The 20,447-nt window shown below is 40.1% G+C and overlaps 1 protein-coding gene across 1 annotated transcript in view; it reads left to right on the top strand.

The window, feature by feature from the left end:
- Positions 1–14,205, top strand: part of LOC131690864 (CD151 antigen-like) — a 185,851-nt gene extending 171,646 nt beyond the window's left edge. Inside the window, exons 4-6 of the mRNA XM_058976937.1 lie at positions 12,983–13,156; positions 13,268–13,441; positions 13,541–14,205. Coding sequence (XP_058832920.1) covers positions 12,983–13,156; positions 13,268–13,441; positions 13,541–13,684 — 492 coding nt within the window. The 3' untranslated portion in view covers positions 13,685–14,205. The remainder of the gene's footprint in view (positions 1–12,982; positions 13,157–13,267; positions 13,442–13,540) is intronic.
- The last annotated feature ends 6,242 nt before the right edge of the window (positions 14,206–20,447 follow it).

The following is a 20,447-nucleotide window of genomic DNA, read 5'->3' as shown; positions in this document are numbered from 1 at the left end:
TTCTCGACGAATAAATTTTGTTTTCTGACGGTACATCACAATCTAAGGATATTAAAAAAAATAGCCCAAGGGTATGCAATTTGACAGCATTCTGCTTTGTATTCGCGTAAAAAATATGTAAATCTTTTCCTACCGTAGAGGAACTGTGGGTAAAATGGACAAGTAAAATTAACAGGTAGCCAAATCTAGTCAATGTTTGTTAAATTTAGAACAAACTTCACAGAAACCTGACCTATAAAGTATTCAAATAATATTGAAACCATTTCTTTCGATAAAAAGCTGTCGAATGTGAAATAAATAAGATAAAAACCAAAATCGGCATTCATGTCTGTCGCTGATGTTAAATTCGGCATGTAGAATATAAGGTCTTTTGAGGTGAAATTTTGATTTTATTCTGAAAATGGTGTTACATCGTAGTAATTGAACCTCTTGCAGATATTTCACCACAATAAGTGGGGATCAGGACAAAATGGCTCAAATTGAACGGCTGTTTGAAAATAAAATGTCTTGGGGGGTAAAATGAACAGGTTGTATTGGGGGCATCTCGCCACTCCAAGTACCAAGCCTCAAAATTAGTCGCAACGCAAACCTCAAGTTGCTATATCTTCACTTTTCTCCAAAAGACTCTACAAGTTTAATCACCCATGGATAACCCCAAGTTTGTAGATATGTTTCGATGTCACAGGATTGTAAATTGGTGAATATTACGTCATGAAAATACAATTTTTCCGTGACAAGTTTTTTGTCTACAAAATGCCCTGTGTGTATGCAATGCTCATGATCCGTTAGGACATCAGCATTTCTCCGAAAATGCTTTCCAACCCTTCACATTGCATACGTGCAGGACATTTCGCAATGTAGTATCTCAATCACTTATTAGTTAGAAAATAATGACTTTGCTTAACATGTTCATTTTACCACCAGTTCCCGTTCGTCGTACCCAGCCTGATACAAATTTTAAAAATGTTCCTAAATCATGAACGACTCATTGAAATTTCTGTTTTTGTAAGCAATCAAGTGCATCATGTCAACCTAAAAATATTTTCCGAGGTAAGCAGATTCAGGTTTGAATCGTTATTTTCTGGTATCAGAAAATTATATCCATTAGCGTATTTTCTTTCAGAATCATTTGAAATCTTACAAAAATCATTTAGTATCAGTACCATTTATATGATTTTTTTTTTATTTTTTGAGAAACGCAATTTGTCCATCTTACTCACAGTGCCCGTCTTGGACGCATCTTTGTCACTAAACAAACAAAAAAAATACTGGAACATACTTGTCAAATTTAGGTACTCCACGGAAACTGTCTTTTTAACCCTAGAACGTTACACTGGGGTACAAGTGTACCTCACGCCATCTTTGGAGTAGTGTGAGAACGAGAATTCGGCATGTACCGATCTGAGACCCTAACGATAATTCAATTTAGAGCTCACAGTAATAGAAAGCCTTGGCCTTCGCGGAAGCAGGAGTCAAAGTTGGCGTTGAGTTTATTTGTACCCCAGTGTACCGTTGCCGTTAGCGTTTCGTGCTGTCAGTGGATATGTGACTCGTGACAGTACCAGTTTAACCCTTTCATGCCCAACTTTTTTCTAGTGCATGTAGAGTGTCAAAACTATTTTTCCTTGCAAACGGTGGGATCAAGAAACACGAAAAGCCTATTTTCATAAAGATAGGTACTTCTATGGCAGTATTAGAAGCTGATAAATGTTGTACCTTGTAATGCTCAATACAATTCTCCTAGAATAATTGCAATAGTCCAATTACGTGGAAAACGTAGCCAACGACGGTCTAAATTGATAAGTTTTATCAGTTTTCAATAATATTGCACCATAACGATGATATATGAAAAAATCATTTTCGGTCGTTAATGTAAACTGTCCCTGGCAGCACTTAGTACTCAAATTAATGACAACAATCACTTTAATGAGCCATACTTGTTTTTGTGAGCAAATCTCGCCTCAATCAAAACGTTTAAAAACGTTGTTGTCCACAAACAACATGGGCATGAATGAGTTAAAGATTGAGACATTAACCGACGCGTACACACCGCACCAACTGCTAACTAAATTTCGCTGTAATGTTTCCAAAAAGTTTTTTGTATAACTAGAACTTATATTTGCGATTTTTGTTTGAAAATATTTGTAGTGGTACTAATGAGCCTTCTATTTGCCTTGAACGCAAGGTTAATTCTTAAAACAGAAGTTGATTGATAAGTTTCGCCAATTTTATCAACATTCTAAAAAGATTTTCTGAATTTTGGCGAAGGCTGTGAATTCGGCACCACTTGCACCTGATATAGTCAACCACGGCAACGACACGGCAGCGCGGAGGGTTGAAGTAGCTGAGCACGCATTAGAGTCGGCCAAGGCTATTATCTGCCTAGCCCCTCCGAAGCAGGGGAAGGAGAAGCAGATTAGAGAACACGCCAGTTTCTGTGACTCCAAAGAGGACAAGAACCTCGCCAGGAGACGAAAGACCAGGCGGGGCCAAGAAACAGACGCTCGAGGACGCTGTCGTAGCCGAATGAAATGACGTCACTCAACAGGGAGAAAGCTGAAGTACCGTTGTAGGTCGGAAGAAGAAACACGGGAAACAGCAAAAGTGGAACGAAGAACGAAAGTGCACTGAAGCTGCAGTGTAACCTGGGCGAGGTGTACATGACGATCCGGTTAAGGAAGGGATACAGAGAAACTCAGACAGCGATGATTCGTTTACCGGTAACCCATTGAGAGCTGTCCACGAGTTAATAAACAATCGTAGAAATGCTTCAAGTGTTTGGGCATTGGATATTTGACAGGGGATGCGATAACACAGATAAATCTGAATCACTGTAACACCGCACAGCAACTGTTGTGGCTGTCTACAACAGAAACTATGAATGACATCGCTTTGATTGCAGAACCGAATCAAGTCCCCCTGAGAACAATAGCTAGGTGGTGGATAGATCGGAAATGGGTGTGATACAAGTTATGGGCAGGTTCTCCATTGAAGAAGTGGTAGAACGTTTATACGAAGATTCGTGATCGCCAAAATCAATGGTATCTTCGTGTGAAGCTGTTACGCTCCTCCAAGGTGAACAGTGGAGCAGTTCAACATAATGCTAGAGTAATTAACTGAGTAGTTGATCGACCGAAAGCCAGTAGTCATTGGCGGTAACTTCAACACCTGGGTTGTAGAGTGGGGCAGTAGAGTATCCAACACAAGAGGGTGTATTCTGCAGGAAGCTCTAGCGAAGTAACGAAAACATAAATTGTGACGGCTTGAGACGCCACAATGATATGATATGATACTACCATCTATTGTAGCAGAACCAACGTTCATGCAATGGCCTGGCCTCCCAATACGACTTGATCAATCATTATTCACTGGTTTCTTTCAATCGTTAGTTGTATGTATAGCTGTATCAAGAGCCAAAAAGGAGTAAACTGGCCGGTCAACAAGGTAGCCGACACGTGCCACTGGGAGACTAAGAGTTTACTTCCAGAGGCTAGATCATGAGAGCCAATCATAATGAAAGCCATCTTACTGGTGAACAGCCCCAATAGATGGGGAGAAGAGCCTTCCCTCTGTCCGCGACATGTTATCAACCAGGAGTTGGCATTTCCACTCTCCTAGTCCATGCCACTTCCATCGGGTGCCTTGATGGTCCCTCCCAATTCCCAATTTAAATGTTGAAAAAAGTGGTAAATATATAATAAGAAAATATTTACATAGAAAACAAATGTGAATATATAGAAAAATGAACAAATAAGTAACTTATCAATATAGTGACTGGAAATCCTTTGCGGTAAATGTAGTATCCTCTAAAGCTGCAAAATTTGAAAACGCTATTAGGAATATTTTTAATCACAGTAAAGTTCGCATACATGTATGAAGGCCTAAAATGCAGCGGATCCTTAAACAGAGTCATTTATGTGCATTTCGAAGGGGCAGATAATCTCCTTCCAATGATACGATCTAGCCAAATGCGTTATGCAATTTACAATGCTTGTTAAGGTACTGCTTGATGGTTGGTGTGAGAAGGGTGTGTCAATCTTGTTACAGTTTGTCAGATAAGCAGATAAGAACGGCTTGAGACGCCACAATGCCACGAAAACTGAAACCACGCAATAAACGGCGTCCAGCTTACTGGTGGAACGAGACGCTTAGTACGCTACAAGTTGCTTGTCTCAAAGCCAGAAAGCGGGCTCAAAGAGCAATGTTGGAGCCCGATGGAGAAGAGCGCAAGGCAGCGTTTCGGGAAGCTAGGGCCGTTTTAAAACAGGAGATCAGGCTTAGCAAGTCAGATTGCCACAAGGATCTGTGCTGAGAAGTAGACGCCAATCCCTGGAACTACTCGTACCGAGTCGTGATGGCAAAAAATGAAGGGCCCGTCAAGGAATTCAATCTTTTTGCCATCTGTGATGACCAAACCCGAAAAAAAATCTGTGAAACCCTTCAGGAAGTCGCGCAATTAACCCACTGAATGAGCTTCCGCTGGTGCGCTAAGACGATTTCGCTAGATTTTCAGAGCAGCGTGCACTCAGTGTACTAGCGCGACTCCCGGAAGGTTAAATTTCCAAAAAATCTGTGAAAAATCACAATATTTCCAAAAAATCTGTGAAATTAAAATCAAAATGCCAAAAATCTATCATCTGTAAAAATGAATCTTTGTTCAAAAAACCTGTGAATGTGGTCTCAGGATCGCTCGAAATTTATGGTTAAAGACCCAAATCAGAAAAGATCGGCTCTTACAGTAAAATCACAGAGAACAGACATATAAGCTAGAACAAACTTTTCCGACTAACCTGTGTAGGGTTGCCACCTCTCCGGGTTTGACCCGGAGACTCCGGTTTTCGGGAGCGATCTCCGGGCCTCCGGGTTTTACATCAATTTCTCCGGGTTTGGTGGGAAGAAGCATAATTTCAATTTCAATACCAAATCACTTCACTGTTAGTGCTGCCTATCACCAGCTGCACCAAGGTATTGTCGCTGTTGTGCTATCTTATGACAAGCGCCATTTGGCACATTTCGAGAAAAGCGATTTTTAAAGTTTGAGATTGAATATCTTGAAACTTATAAATTGCATAAACAATTCAAAGAAGACAATTGATGCTTTTACCTATTCTATATTGATCTCTCAAATATAGGGAAAATCGGTTGACTATGTTGCGAGTTTTTACTATGTACTTACTAATGTAAACAAAAGTAGGGTGTCATAGGTGTGTATTGATGACAAAATTTGTATGGCGTGTCATAATCGTGCATGGAAAATTTTACATAGAAAAAAATCATCAATTATTAACTTTTATTTATATCTTTCGCTTCATTTGGTTTATAAACAGTCGGTGAGATGCATTTTGAAGGAGATAAGTCAGGGAATGTTGCAAAAATAGTTATTTGTGGATACATTGTTGCCAAATATGGTATATTTACAGATTAAAACTTAAACTGCACTTTTCTCGCAATTCGTTTAATTTTGTTTTGAAAATGATTATGCCATTGTGTTTCTCAGATAGTTTTACACATAAAAACATCTTATGCATCAAGATAACTTGAGCCAATCCCCAGACACAGACATTTGAAGTAAAAACCTAAAAATTCCTCAGCACGTTTCTCGCTATATCTCAGTAACCAAGCAGAATTTCGAAATTCTGAAAACACCACTTTGTAGAGATTTTTTAGACAAGTGATGTGGAATATCCAACTCAGTTTTCCCCAAAATGGCGTGTGTCATAAGATAGCACAACAGCGACGGTATGGCAGATTTGTTCTAATCCAACTGGCACACGATTTCTTCCGGTGTTGTTGCTACTCCTGCAGCGACCCTTAACTGTTGGCTTGAAAGGTGAATTTTGCCCCTTTGTTGCGACCTCTGGTGATGAATAACCGACAACACAAAGTGCTTCCCATGCGATACCGCTGCCTTTGCTGCCTTTTCCTGTTAGATGTGGAGGAGAGCAATGCTCGTTCCACTTATCCTCCACAGCGAGAGTAGCTGGTGCTTGTATATTCTTAGCACTTAGTCGGGGAAGTGAAATACTACACCTGATTAAACTGACAAAATCGTTCTCAACCGTGAACAATTTACAGCTTAACTCTACCGTAGTAATAAAAAGCAATTAAACTGCTCTAAAATGCCGAGCAATCGCTTTGATCCCAATTTCTGTCTAGTTCCACCCAGTCGGGTATGGGATCACCTTAAAACAACAAACCTCGCTACTTTACGGCAAACCTGGCGCCTATTTGAAGGCTGTATTCGTTTGAGTACGTTGTCAACAACCCTCCCCCCTCTCTCCCCGTTCCGTTAAAAAGGTTGAGCTATCGGCTCATCCCAAACCTGTCGACGTGGGTCAATAGAAAGCATGGAGAGGTAAACTTCCAACTGACGCAGTAAGTGTGAGCGTAAGAACATCGAAGAGACACCGGAGCATGTGGTCTTCGAATGTCCGAGATTCGAAGCGACGCGCAAGAAGATGCTCGCAACGGCAGAACTGAACATCAACCCGGTTTACGTAGGGTGGCTCTACAGAATGCCAACCTACGTAAACACGCGGAACTCGGTCGACAGAGTGGTGACGCAGATCATGACCGACTTACAGCGGAAGTGGCGTGATGAACAGCGAGCAACAGTTTCGAGAGAGCAAACACCGCGAGGAGTAGGCCAGATCCACCTTCAGACACTAGTCGAGTAGACCACGACAGAGCGCCGGGTGTGGGTTGTCGGGGGCACAGCAAACCGGACACTATGCTCCACCCGCAGTCACCAGACTGACCACAGTACCCTACCGGTTAGCCCGATAGAAATATTACTAAAACCAAGGAAGCATCGGTATCGGGAGAGCTTTTTTTGCCAGAAACTCTCACCCTGCTTTAGCGGAAAACCTCGGCACCTGGCTAGTTGGCTCGGTTGCGGTAGAACTTTTCTCGCCGGGAAGCTCTCCGTCGGAGTAGGCTAGGTCTATCGTCGGGGACTAGACCTAGTAGTTCGCGAACAAATCCGGAGCCCAACGATAAAGTGGTACTAACTGGTACAAGAGAGCCGAAGGGCTCAGTAAATTAGACAATCTGATGTTTGCCATTACAAAAGTTACATAAAATAACGGTGCATCTTCTACGTTCGCGAGAAATCCCAAACATTTGTACAAACAAATATGGCCACGTTGACTGCGATAAAATGTTCGTTCAAGATCACGCATAGAAAAGCCTTCTAATTTAGGCCTCATTAACAACAATTTATCCGATTTCTATAGGTGCTATGATCCTGAATTAACCTATGCCCTATGTCGCAGAATTAGCTGATGGGACAGTGGTTACATTTCATTATCTCTAAGGTATCATCGAAAGCATGGTTGACGAAGATGAAAGCAGCTCTTGATTTCAATCGCGTGATGTCCAGGATCACGTTCAATCACTGTAGGTTATTTTGTATCGGGCTCACTGGTAGTAAACTATGCGTTTGTGGCAAAGTTAACCAAGACATCGAGCACGTTATTTGGACGTGGTCAGAATGTCGTACTGTCATATTCCAATCAGAAGATTTCATACGAGTCCTAATGATATCTTTGAAAGACGGGATCTCTTCGCTCTCCGGCAAAATATAGACGGAGTACGTTCTTTTGTATGTAAAGAATAATGTGCGAATCTAATAAAAACGTGCTTTTTTCAATTATACACTACACAAGAATCGTAACTGAACAAGAGAAAATCTTGTTCAAAAATATGTTGTTTCTTAATGTGTCCAGTAAAGACAGAAAAACGGATTCCGGATCCAAAGACATAATAATAACTTTTCTTGATGTAGAACTGCAAAGTATTATATAAGTTACTGAAAAAAACGCCCTAAAGCTCCAATTCAGTCCTTTATTAACTGAAGAAAGCGAAACTAGTTTCAAATGAATTACTACAGCATCTTGGAACAAATACAAAAATTCTAAATTCAAGACAGAATTCCTCAAAAAATTCCGGATATTGGTGGGTTATACTCAAAATCTGCGGTTCTGACCTCTTGTAAAAGTGGCCTCACTGATTGGTATACAGTTTTATTAAAAAGACATCCAAAACTCTGTAGGGATACGGAAACACGTCTTCTCTGGTTCGGTGTGTAGATGGTTATGATCCAGTTTTATTATGTCAATCTCACCTCAATACATTTCATAGTCTACTAGATTACTACAATCTCTCCCATCTTTTAATAGTATATGATTCACTAATTTCTAATTTAATTATTTCTTTTACCTATTTAATTACAATGATAATTATTAAGATATGAAGGGATGCAAATTTTGCGCTTGCTTCTTCTTTCGCTGAACGGGTGTGGTCGTTTCTGGCTTGATCCAGATTGTAATTTTTTTCCACTAGTTTCTGGTAATCTTGATTCGTTAAATTTTTCGATATTTAATGGTTCGCGTACCATTTCTGCCTTATGATTGTTTTCAGGGTTTGAAACTTTTTCTGGAAGAATTAATGTAAGTTAATTCGATCTGGAATTTATTTGTTTTAAGTGATTAAAATATTTAAAATGATACCATGTGCAGTATTTATTAATGGGTTATTGTTAACAACCCGCTTCGTATGATTAACGTGACGATTTGTAATAACACCAGTTTCTAAGTTCTTGAGGTATAATCTTGTCCCTTCTCGTTGTATAACAACGTGTTCTTCTGGATTGAATGTGGTAGTTAGTTTGTTCTTTTTTATTAAGTTCTTTACAATAACGTGATCTCCTATATCAGTGTTACATGGTTTCGCTCCTTTTTTCATGTTTGTATATTTTCTTCCTTTTTCCTTTGAACGCTCGTCATTTTCTTTTGCTTTCTTTATATCTACCGTTCGCTTTATTTCAGGTAGTTTGTCCCGAATGTTCCATCCAAACATAAGCTCGGAAGGCGAATAATTCGTAGTTGTATGTGGTGTTGCCCGATACGCGTGTAAAAAGTCTTGAAGGTCCGTCTTCCAATCACGTCCCATTGTTACACTTATTTTTATTGTTTTAAGTATTGTACGATTTTGCCTTTCCACTAGTCCATTTTGAAAAGGAGCGTATGGAACTGTGTGTTTAATAGTTATTCCATTTGAAAAACAAAACTTTGAAAAATCTTCTGAAGAGAATGGTTGACCATTGTCGCACACTATTTCTGTTGGGTAGCCAAATCGTGCAAAGATTTCTCTTAATTTTACAATCGTGATTTTGGCTGTCATTGAAGCCATGATTACAACTTCAATGTATCTTGAGAAATAGTCGGTAATTACTAATAGATGGTGACCTCCTGGAACTTCTGTGAAGTCTATCGCGATCTTTTTCCAAGGTTTGTTTGGCATTTCAATTCTGGAAATTGGTTGGATGTTGGGTTCAGACACCAGAATGCAACCTGAACAGCACTGGACGAATTCTTCTATCATCTGGTCCATTCCTGTCCACCATACTTTCGCTCTTAGTCGACGTTTCATTGAAGATATTCCAAGGTGAGGATCATGTGCTAGATGTAAAGTACGTTTCTGTAGCGATCTAGGTATGATGATTCGTTGTGCTTTCATGACTACTGTTTCATCACTCGTGAGGCTTTCAGCCAACTTCTTGTATCTGATTAATGTTTTCGGCCAGCGTCGTGGACTGTAGGGTAACCAACGAATAAGCTCTTGCAATTCATCATCCTCTTTAGTAGCAGTTATTATTTCATCTAAAGATATTGCTATTGGACACACATCAACAGCTACCATTCTAACAATTCTTTCAACTTCCTCGTCAAAACTTGTGCCGTGGTCAGGAATGGATTGACACAAGCGTGAAAGGGGATCTGCAATATTTCCTTTCCCTGGTCGGTAGATAATTTTAAAATCATAGGACATTAACCGTAATTTCCAGCGCTCTATACGGGGAGAAGGTTTCAATCGTTCGCCGAATATAACGACTAAGGGTTTGTGATCAGTTATTAACCAGAAAAAATTTCCATAAAGGTAGTAATAGAATTTTTCACAGGCCCACACCAAGGCTAATGCTTCACGTTCGGTTTGTGCATATTTTTGTTCGACTTGTGTTAAAGTCTTCGAAGCGTAGCAAATAATTCGATTTTGTTTATCTTTTCCTCGTTGAATTAAAACAGCGCCTAAACCTACTGGGCTCCCATCTGCTATCACGAATGTTTCATCATTCGGATGATAAAACCCAAGAGTTTTCCGTTCTAGTAAAATAGATTTGATTTGATTGAAGGCTTCTTGATGGATTGGTTTCCAAATGAATGGTGTTCCTTTACGAGTCAGTAAGTTGAGAGAATGTGTTATTGTAGCCATGTCAGGTATATGTCGATGTACAAAATTGACTAATCCCAGGAAACTTCTTACTTCTTCCGATGACCTGGGAGGTTCTAAACGTTCAATTGCTGCCAATTTTTCACGAGATACGGATATTCCTTTACTGGAGATATGATATCCAACAAAATCAATTTCCTTAATGTTTTTCTCGACTTTTTCAAAATTTATAAGCACGTTGTATTCTTGCAATCGCTTGTATATCATGTTAGTTTTATGAGCAAGCTCATTTTCGTCTTTGGCGCAAATCAGAATATCGTCAATGAATATAATGAGCCACGGGAACTCGGCGAAAATCGTCTCCATCACTTTCTGAAAAAGTTCTGGAGCTGCTGAGAGGCCAAACATGAGTCGTTTGTAGCGCATCAAGCCCAGCGGAGATATGAAGGTGGTAATATACCGACATTCCTTTTTCAACAAAACTTGTTGAAAAGCTTGTCTAATGTCTAGTTTTGTGAATATATTGTTTCCACCAATTTTCTGTATCATTTGCTCTAATGTAGGAAGTGGATGCACTTCTCGAATAACAGCTTTGTTTGCTTCCCGCAAGTCAATAATAATTCTAACCTCATCTAAGCTCTTTCGTTTTACTAGCATTGGTGACACCCACTCAGATGCTTCATTTACGCGCTCAATGATATCTTACTGCTCAAGCTCTTTCAGTTTTTTTAATGTCAACTCTTCAAGGGGAAATGGGATGCGTCTCAAACTTTGGCGAACTGGGGGATACTTTTATCAATTTTTATGTTTGCCTCAATCCCTGTATGAATAAAACATCAGCATTTAATCTCAGAGTAAATATTATATTAAAGTAAATTGAAATAGTAATCAGATTGACTAAGCAGCACTAATCCTTACCACTGATACAGGGGAAAATCTCATTGTTCAGAGTTTGCACAAATTGGACTAGCCCCAATTTTATCGCAGTATCCCCAGATAGTAGAGAACATTTTCCGCCTTGTATAACATAGAACGTGGTATCTGCACACTTGTTGTTGAATGAAACCTCCGTTTCGACCTCTCCTAGTACATGTAGCGGCTTATTAGATCCATAGGCGTTAAAAACCTTATTGCTGCCTTTTTTCGTCGAGTACGCTTCAAATCCTATTTGTTTTAATAACTTCCAATCCGCCTCACTTAGAACGTCCTCATCTGCTCCAGTATCGATGATTAGCATTATAGATACTCCTCCTACACTTGCCTTTACGGAGCGCTTCTTGGCACCAAGATGAAATAGATCAAACACTTCTTTTTCGTTGTCCTTATTTGATTCGCTGACATCTTGAATTTCTCGTACAAATCGCTTCCGCTTTTGTTGATACTCATTTGGCTGATGTTTCGTCAGATTTTCGAATTTCTTGCGTTTCAAGAAACAACAACGCGCAAAATGACCGATCCGATTGCAGCTATTACATTTGAGCGATTTAGCTGTGCACGTGTTAGGATCATGACGCCCATCGCATCGATGACATCTGGAATATTTTATAATTTTATTTCTTGCGTTCACTTTCAAGATGTTGTCTTCACAGGACTTCTGCTCGGTTTCTGTTGAGTTTTTAATATTTTCCAGTTTCCATAATTTCTGTAGCTTTGGAAATCAGCCTGCAAATTTGCCAGGTTCCATACTTTTTGTATCTGTGGAAATCAGCCTGCAAATATTGCCAGGTTCCATAACTATGGAAATCAGCCCGCAAATATTGCCAGGTTCCACAATTTTCATATTTCTTTTCCTTTTTTTTGTGGGAGTCAGCCTGCAAAGTTTAATTCGTCAGGTCCCGCAATATCTTTTCTTTTACGGTAAACCTTTGGATTTGGGACTTTATATTCAATAATACAAACCATCGGCCAAGCCATCTCTTTTCAGCTCCACTATTTTATCCTCGTCGCCAAATGTAGGGATACGGAAACACGTCTTCTCTGGTTCGGTGTGTAGATGGTTATGATCCAGTTTTATTATGTCAATCTCACCTCAATACATTTCATAGTCTACTAGATTACTACAAACTCTACATAGACACTCATGAAGTATTTTTTTCCGTTTGGCTGTTTTATACGGAACAATTTCTTATACTCTATTGACTGTTGTACTATCAGACTTGCAAATAACATCAAAACTAAGCAAAACGTATTTTCAATCAAACTTATCTGTCAAAAAACGTTTATTAAATCTCCCGTGAACATTTGTTTGAAGGTCTCCAACAGACGAACCAAGTCAAGTTCGAGTAAATGCTTTCTACAAAACATGCAAACAAAATTTTAAGTTTTCAGTGGTAGACCCCATGAATCAGAGAGGGTTATGAGGCTATATCTAGTGAGAGGAATATTATAATAGTTTCGATTCATTAAAAAGAAGAAAAAATATGTCCCGATTTTGACAATGTCCTCATTTTGACAACATAAAATAATCAAGGTGCTGATAAAAACGGACCTTAACTGTACTATAATAATTTAATACTGATTAATTCATACGACTCATCTCGACCAATGATATTTAGTTTTGAACATCCCTCAAATGCTAGCATACACACGTATGTTTCCATCCGACAAATTCACAGCGGTATGAACTACCATGAACCTGCAGCTCGCAATAATTCAATAAACTCACCGAAGAAGCATACCTCCCGGCGCATTAGCTTGCCATTTATCCGCCCTAATAGCTATCCATTCTTCATGTGCACATCTCTCTTTTCAGTACACCTTCATCCTGCTGTTCGTCTTTCTGCTGGAGGCAATCGTCGGCGGGCTGGCTTACCTGTACGAAACACAGATCGAAATCGAGCTTCAGACCAGCCTGAACAGCACCTTCATGGAGCAGTACGGAGTCAATGAGCGGCAAACGGAAGCCATCGACAGAATGCAACAGGAGGTAGCTAGATACACATAGATAGTTATTTTATATACCGACTCTAATAGTAGACTGACCAAAATCAGTTCAGCACACAGTCTTAAATCAACTTAAAATTCCACCTCTTTTCAGTTTGGCTGCTGTGGGGCGGTTCGATTCGAAGACTGGCGCTACAGTGTGTGGCTGCGGTCTCGCCGAAAGGATCTCATCCGACCGACCGAAGGCCGCCGGGTGCCGGACTCGTGCTGCATCAGCATGACACCAAAGTGTGGCCTCAGTGATGGCCCCAGCAATATTCCCTACACGGTAAGTGATACGGATGAGTGTGTATTTATCAAGTCCATCAAGATTGGACCGCGCACCGAGTTTAGAGAACTAATTTATCGCTTCGTTTTTCACCTACAGGGCTGCATCTACAAAATGGCAGACGATCTGAGGCACCACCTGATCCTGCTGGGTGCGATTGGGTTGGGTATTTGCGTGATTCAGGTGTTCGGTATGATCCTGTCCTGTTGTCTGTACGTCAAGCTGAAGGATGTGCTCGATTGACAAAAACCAGCGGATCCAATAGTTGAACTAATGGATCCGCTGCCGGACAACATCAGTCTCATCTACGGGTACGACGATCAAACGATTTAGGGTCTTATGGTGGTCGATGCTTGCTGTGGTTACAGCTCACCCGTATCGATCTCGTCGAAAGGAGCGTGCATTTATCGGTGGAAGCTTCTCAAGTTGAGCTCACTGAGGTGGAAAATTGTTTGTGTAAAGTGTAAATAACAATTAATTGTAGAGTGCGATGCTTTCTAGACTAGCAGGTTAGCTGTTACTAAAGTTATGAAAAAACGTTATCTCATCCACAGATTTATCAGCTTGTTAACCATAGGATCTATATTTATTTAAAAGCAGGGAAAGTACAACATGTAGTTTTTACTAACGCAATTAGAACAAAGTATAGTCATGATTTAAGGACAACTATTAGAGCCATAACTACCAAAACACAATCGAAGGTTCCATAATTGGTATAAATGTAGTGATTAATTGTTTTGAAGAATAGAAAAAATAATAAATGTATGTAGTTGGTTATATAATTTTTGTTTTATCCGATATGCCGTAATCAGATTTTAGCGCACAGTGATCAAAAGGCCAAGTAACAGAGGTTAAAGTTTTTACCAACTTTTAATGACGCTTTCGTAACAAGGTATCTTCATCAAAGTTTTATGAAACTTTGTAACGCATCTAAATTGGTCGACCCATTAACTTTTTTAAGGGTCAACTCTGAAAATTTCTAAAAGAGACCTACTCTGAAAAAGAGAAAAGCAGTTTTTTCGCCACCTTTTACACAAACTACATACAAATCGATGTATTCGGGGCATTGATTGATTTTTGTGAAGATTTTGCCAAAGACATGGAAAAAACTGCTTTTATTGTTTTCCAAGATGGGATTAGCTCAATAGTATGTTTAGAAGAATTTTTGTAAATGATGTGCGTCATCTCTTGACTATATTGCATCACATATAGAGTGAGCTTCTCATCACCTCATCAACTCCTTTTCTAGAGGGACATAACACAGGACTAGGAGTTTGCTCAGAAACACAAACAGTTAGTCCCATCACTAAGTTAGTGTAGGATCCTGATGAAACGAAGTCGAAACGCAAATTCCATAACTAATTTTTGTGATTCAGTTCACTACGGCGGAGAAGTCGGAGTGTATCCTTTTGCCAAGGGTGCGTTGCTTCTTCTAAAGCTCGACCTTCGAAACATCGGGAGAATCCCTTGGAGAAACGCGTTCCAGCTAGCGATTTTTGAAGCTTCAATGTCGTCCCTGATCAAGTTTCGTGATAGGCAAAACTCTTGTCCATTATTTCTACATGGGGAGGGGGGGGGTCTTATTCTCATAGTCACGTCACCTACTGACTAGAAGGAAATTTTCTTCTAGTCACTAGGTGACGTGACTGTGCGAGTAGGGCCCAGGGTGGAGTCATATTTAGTACCAGAAGTGCCCTGAGGTGACCTTTGATGGCTTGACTGACGTTGGAATTCCATCAGTTAGTGGCTTAGGGCGAAGGTTTGCCACTTTTGCGTGAAATGCTGCGCTCAGCAGCCTGGAGGAGTTTGGTCATTAGTTGATCGGGTGTTCATTCACTGTCTGTGGCGAAGGAGTCTGAGACTACTACCTCGTAGGCGGAGCTGAGTTTGCGTGGTTGTATAGCCTGTTCCGTTGGCGAGTCATGACAGGTGGTCCCTAACAAACGAAAAGCGAACAATACTCCCATGGTCATGGTCCAACTTTTAGAGTGTTTTAAATCGGATCAACCCATGAAAACACCATTACCATGGTCCGGAAGATCCCACATAAAAACCATTTTTTGATGTATCTATGGGTTATTGATATCATTTGATGGTACTTTGATGGTAGTGAAATTTGGCACGGAGGTTGTATGGTGTCTGAGCCAATGGGAATTTCCTTGGGGTCCGCGGTTGTATATTATCAGAATCAGAAACTGTCCATATCTCAGAAGACTAAGAGAATGGATTCAGCGCAACATGTATGTTGAAGTCTCCCATCACCTAGAAGAGAATCTCCAGACCGTTCTCCACGGCTATAAGCTATAGAGCATTGCGTTGTACCGGTGCCGATACGATATCGATCCGAATTTAAAGGTATGAAAGATGTTGTCTCCACTAATACCTATTACCCAACCACGATCCGGAGTTAGTCCTGTCCCATATACGGGTGTCTTGTAGAGTCAACAATACTGGTTTAGGTTTAGCGATCAGCAGTTGTAGATTACCCTTGTAGAGCCCGCCATTCGAATTTCGCTGTAAAGTGAATGAGAGCAGTGAGGTGGAGTAATTGTAATTAGTTGATTTGCGCTACCGGGGTATTTTGTGCCGGGATCCAGGTTTGCGCCCTCTCCAGTCCCGATTCTCAAAGAACCTCTCTTGTAGGGTTTCATGAACATATACCGACGGAACTGTGTCTACGGTCAGATGGTGCCTGGAACGGAATAATTAGTAAACAAGAAAATGAAGGAGGCATGGTGGCTGGCTGGCCAGGGGACAACTAGCCCCTTGTAACAATTGAGGTTTTATGGTACTCCTGAAGCCTTCCTTAAAACTTAGATTGCACTTTTAGTGTCCTATAAAACTATAAATGCTACATGGGCCTCGTGTCTGCTTTTTAGGTGCTTTGCTGTGTGAGTAGATAGAAGGAACACTACTGATCTTTCAACTATATCTTGAGAAATACTTGTTGCTGCTTCATTACGTAGAACCGACCTTTACGCTTCTCCCGTCATCGTGATATCGCAGGAATACGGAAATTTTAGTTTTCAAAGTTTGCCCGATGTAGTTGCGGCTTGTAGTGTTGCTGGAACCGCTGCTAGTTTTCCAATTTGTTTCCACGTACGAAATTACACTGATATTTGTCGCTCTAACGAGCTGCAGGTTAATCTGCTTGCCGTTAATTTTTGCTTTTACCATCGGCTTCGACGAGTATCATATCGCTGATTTTTGGCAAAAGGACAATCCTTCGACCAGTGAATGGCACCACAATTCCAACAAAGTGTTGCTGGACCAGCACTTTTCTGATTTGAAGATCTTGCTATCGGTAATTTTCTTCCTTTTCTCCCTTTTTGGGTAACTAGGGCCGAGGGTGGTGACTAGCGGGTTTCATACATCCCTAACCTGTGCCTTGAATACATGCAACGCGGAACCAAGGCAATCATTAAAATGATAAGTTCTGGAAGGTGTGAGTTTTAGCGTTCGAGTCCAAGGTTGCTTACCCAACTAGCAGTTTTGGTTTCGACAACCACTTCATTGCCAGTTTACAACAAGATACGTCCGAAAATTTTTGTGACAGGGAGTAGGCTATGCCTTCGTTGCAAGTGGTTGACTTTTTTCGCACCTCTTTTCGAGTCGGAAAAATTCTTACCATTTTCGGCACAGATTGTTCCTTCCAATAGTTTAAAACATGTTTAACCGTGAAATCCAGTGATGGTAAAAGTGAAGAAGTATAAAGGAGATGTTTCTCGAAGCATTTCTCAACGTTAACGACTAGTGAAAGTTTTTTCCCCGCGAGACGGGCCGTCGTCACCCGGGGTCGCTGTAACTACGGCAGTGAGTTATAGAAACACTGCTCAGTACGGGTCAACGCTCTGAGGAGGGATTCCGGACAGGATACCTTTCGAAAAAGCAATTATTTTTCGGCGTCACTTCAGGAAGGATTGGCGAATTATTATATTGGTGGCGTCATCCCTACCAGCGAACGACAGGTATTGCATTAATTTTCGCATCTAAGAAACGGATCACAAACTGAAACTGTTCTGTACCACTCGGAGATCCCATTCCCGAGTGAGTGCTAAGACAGCAATACCACAACCATGGGCCTGAATGCCCCCTCATCTTCCTGGGGACATCGCAGCGATTACAGCAGCAATAGTAGCGAAGGAGTTCCAGCAAACAACACAAAAGCTAAGTTTCCTTCTTATTCCTTTTTCATTAATATTCCAACATTACACATTCGCATTAAAATCATTTAGTTGAAATAGTGAAAATAGTGGTGAATACAGTCGTTGCAAAAGTTCAACAACGGCGACGTGGATCCGTTTACCACTTCTTCCAAAAATTTATTGTGAGATGCCGAAAATTTATAACAATCGTTTTACCTATTAAAATAATTTATTCTAGGCGCGTGTTTTTTTATATATTGGCAAAACAAACACCATAAGACATTATGTGTATTACATACATTGGATTAATAACATTTCTACATGAAAAGTGTCAGGATGCAGACTATGTATTGTATGAGCATGCTCCGTATGACCTTCCTTGCTTGTATTGGAGTCGGATGTCGATTCCAGGTGTTAATGTTGCACTCGATCAATCATGCGTTTATTAAACATATTTCATACATACATAAGTTTTATTATATTTATAAATCTAACTCTGTTCCCTCTAAGTATATCGTTGCTTTTCATTTTCACTATTTCAATTAACTTCAAATAAACATTATATGCATTTTTTCATGACATTTGTTTATTTAGCTATTTGGCTAGGGAGAGTACATCAGGGCATAATACAAATTGTTTTATGGACTAGTGTACGTGGAACATCTGTCTATAGCCAAAAGATAGAAATATCTGCACTGACTTATTAATTTTTCGAAATTTTGTAGTTATTGTAGATATTCCTATCTTCACCACGCTGTAAGTTTGATGCGTCCTTCGCATACAAACCATAAGGCAGTGCCTTAACGAGTGTTGTAAATGTCGCTATTTAATCGTCTGGATTTTATTGATGGAAAGAAATTCTTTGTCCCTGTGGAGTGCGCATAGAACTTCTACTTATGGATCCAACACTTTGTGGCTCTTCATACATCGACAAATTGAAAGTCGTTTGCTAGCGACTTTTGACACTGCGTTAAAAACAACTGCAGCCACTGGCGTTACCCAGAGCGAGTAAAGGCGCTTTATTCTAGGCTTAACAGCCAGGGCAAGGTGTAAATACCTCTGTCCCATCCAAAAGGACCAAAGCAGTGACATTAACCTTCTTAGCAAAGTCACTCCCAACGATTCATCATATCCCCTTCAAACGGAAACGGTTGGTACGGTTGTCCTCGTTTCTTCCTCTTTTAAGATTCAAAACGATTCGTCAATCAAATTATTCATTAATTGAATAATTTGATTGCCGTTTAATTTTGAATCATCTTTAAACCAAACTCTGCAGAGTAGGCCTGGCCGTTTTAATATTTGCGACATATGAAAATATGCTTCAAATCTTAATATTGACAAGAAAAACACTATAGAATAATTGTAGTGTTTTCCACGATGCTTTTCAATACTGGTTGTGTAAGGGTTAGAATAGAATAGAATAGATACTTACGAAAAATTTTGATACAACCTGGTTACGAAGTAGTTGCGGCAACAAAAAATGCTGCTTGGGTATCTGCCTGAGCGGGCATGGGGGGGAGTGCTCTAATTGCGTAATAGTGCGTGGATGTCTTGTTTGCGTTTGTAATTGCGAGTATTTTTTTTTCGTTGGAGTTTTCGAATCCTAGGCTGCTTGTGGTTTCATGCTTGAGTCTGCGTTTGTAAATTTACAAGTGCTAAAACGTTCACTTAATTACTGGGATGTTTTAATGTTGGCGAAATCGCGGACATACTTGTTAATGATCGCAAATATATGTTGACGTTTGTAACCATGTTTGTATTATCGTGAGAGTCATGAGCGTTTGTACGTTTGGAATGAGAGAGTTTGTGAGTGTATATGAGAACAAGGGAAATAACATGTCGAATAATGATAAAAATAAATGCAAATAGATGAAGTATAAATTGACCAAGATTATTTTTGTTATGCACGAGTAGTAGGAAAGCAAACTAATATAGGTACACAAAACAAACTAATGAAGTAGAAGAAAACAACGAATGTAACATGCAACCAAACTACTTGAACTTGCCTAGGATATTAGAGACGCATTATAATGCCAGCAAATGAATTTTGTTGGACAATGCTGACCGGGAATAGATGATTCACGTACGTCGGTAAATTAATCGAAACTTTTCGCATGAATTGAATCGAACGAATAAAGTGAAGTGAATACGTTAACTCGCGTCGGTTTTGTTTTTCGCTCTTCATTAACTGTGCATATTATACGAAAAGTTTATCAAAACTACCATTATCTCGTCGAACAAACGACCGAATTAACTCGTCTTTATCGTGCGCCGTGTATCCAGCGATAATTAAGTGCAAACCAAAGGCCAATTTGCAATTTTGTGAGAAACCAATTCAAAAATATTCAGCTGCTGAGGTGCCATTGTTCGATGAATCGAAGCTTCGCAATTGTTATTGATACGAACTGGGAAAAATGGTTTGCAAAAAATGCGAAACAATGATCGATCGCAAAGTGGACCTTTTCACTGTGTGCGAAGGAGGTTGTGGTAAATCGTTCCATGCCGCATGTGTGGGACTCAGCGAGGCCAGTATTGATGCGCTTAAGGGGGTCCTCTACTCTCACGGTTTCAAAAAATCGATTTTTTGTTGTTTAATTTCAATCTATATGTAACTGAGAACACGCCACAGAAAGGACTTTGTGAAAATCATATTCTTTGGCATGTTTCTGGGAACCGAAAGGTACCCATCTCCGGCCTTTTTTGAGATACTAAGCGCGCGCACCACGATATCGCCTGCCTATGGAAAAATCATTGTTTAAAGAATTCACTGGTTCATTCTTGACTGTTTATGTATATGTGAGTGTCTGTGAACGATTTCTTGTTTTTTTCGTTCATGTGGGGTTCTCGTCTGAGTTCAGTAT

This window comes from Topomyia yanbarensis, chromosome 3, assembly GCF_030247195.1.
Source record: "Topomyia yanbarensis strain Yona2022 chromosome 3, ASM3024719v1, whole genome shotgun sequence".
Lineage (NCBI taxonomy): Eukaryota > Metazoa > Arthropoda > Insecta > Diptera > Culicidae > Topomyia > Topomyia yanbarensis.
Note: the sequence above shows the minus strand (reverse complement) of the source record. Positions and strands in the feature narration are given on the sequence as shown.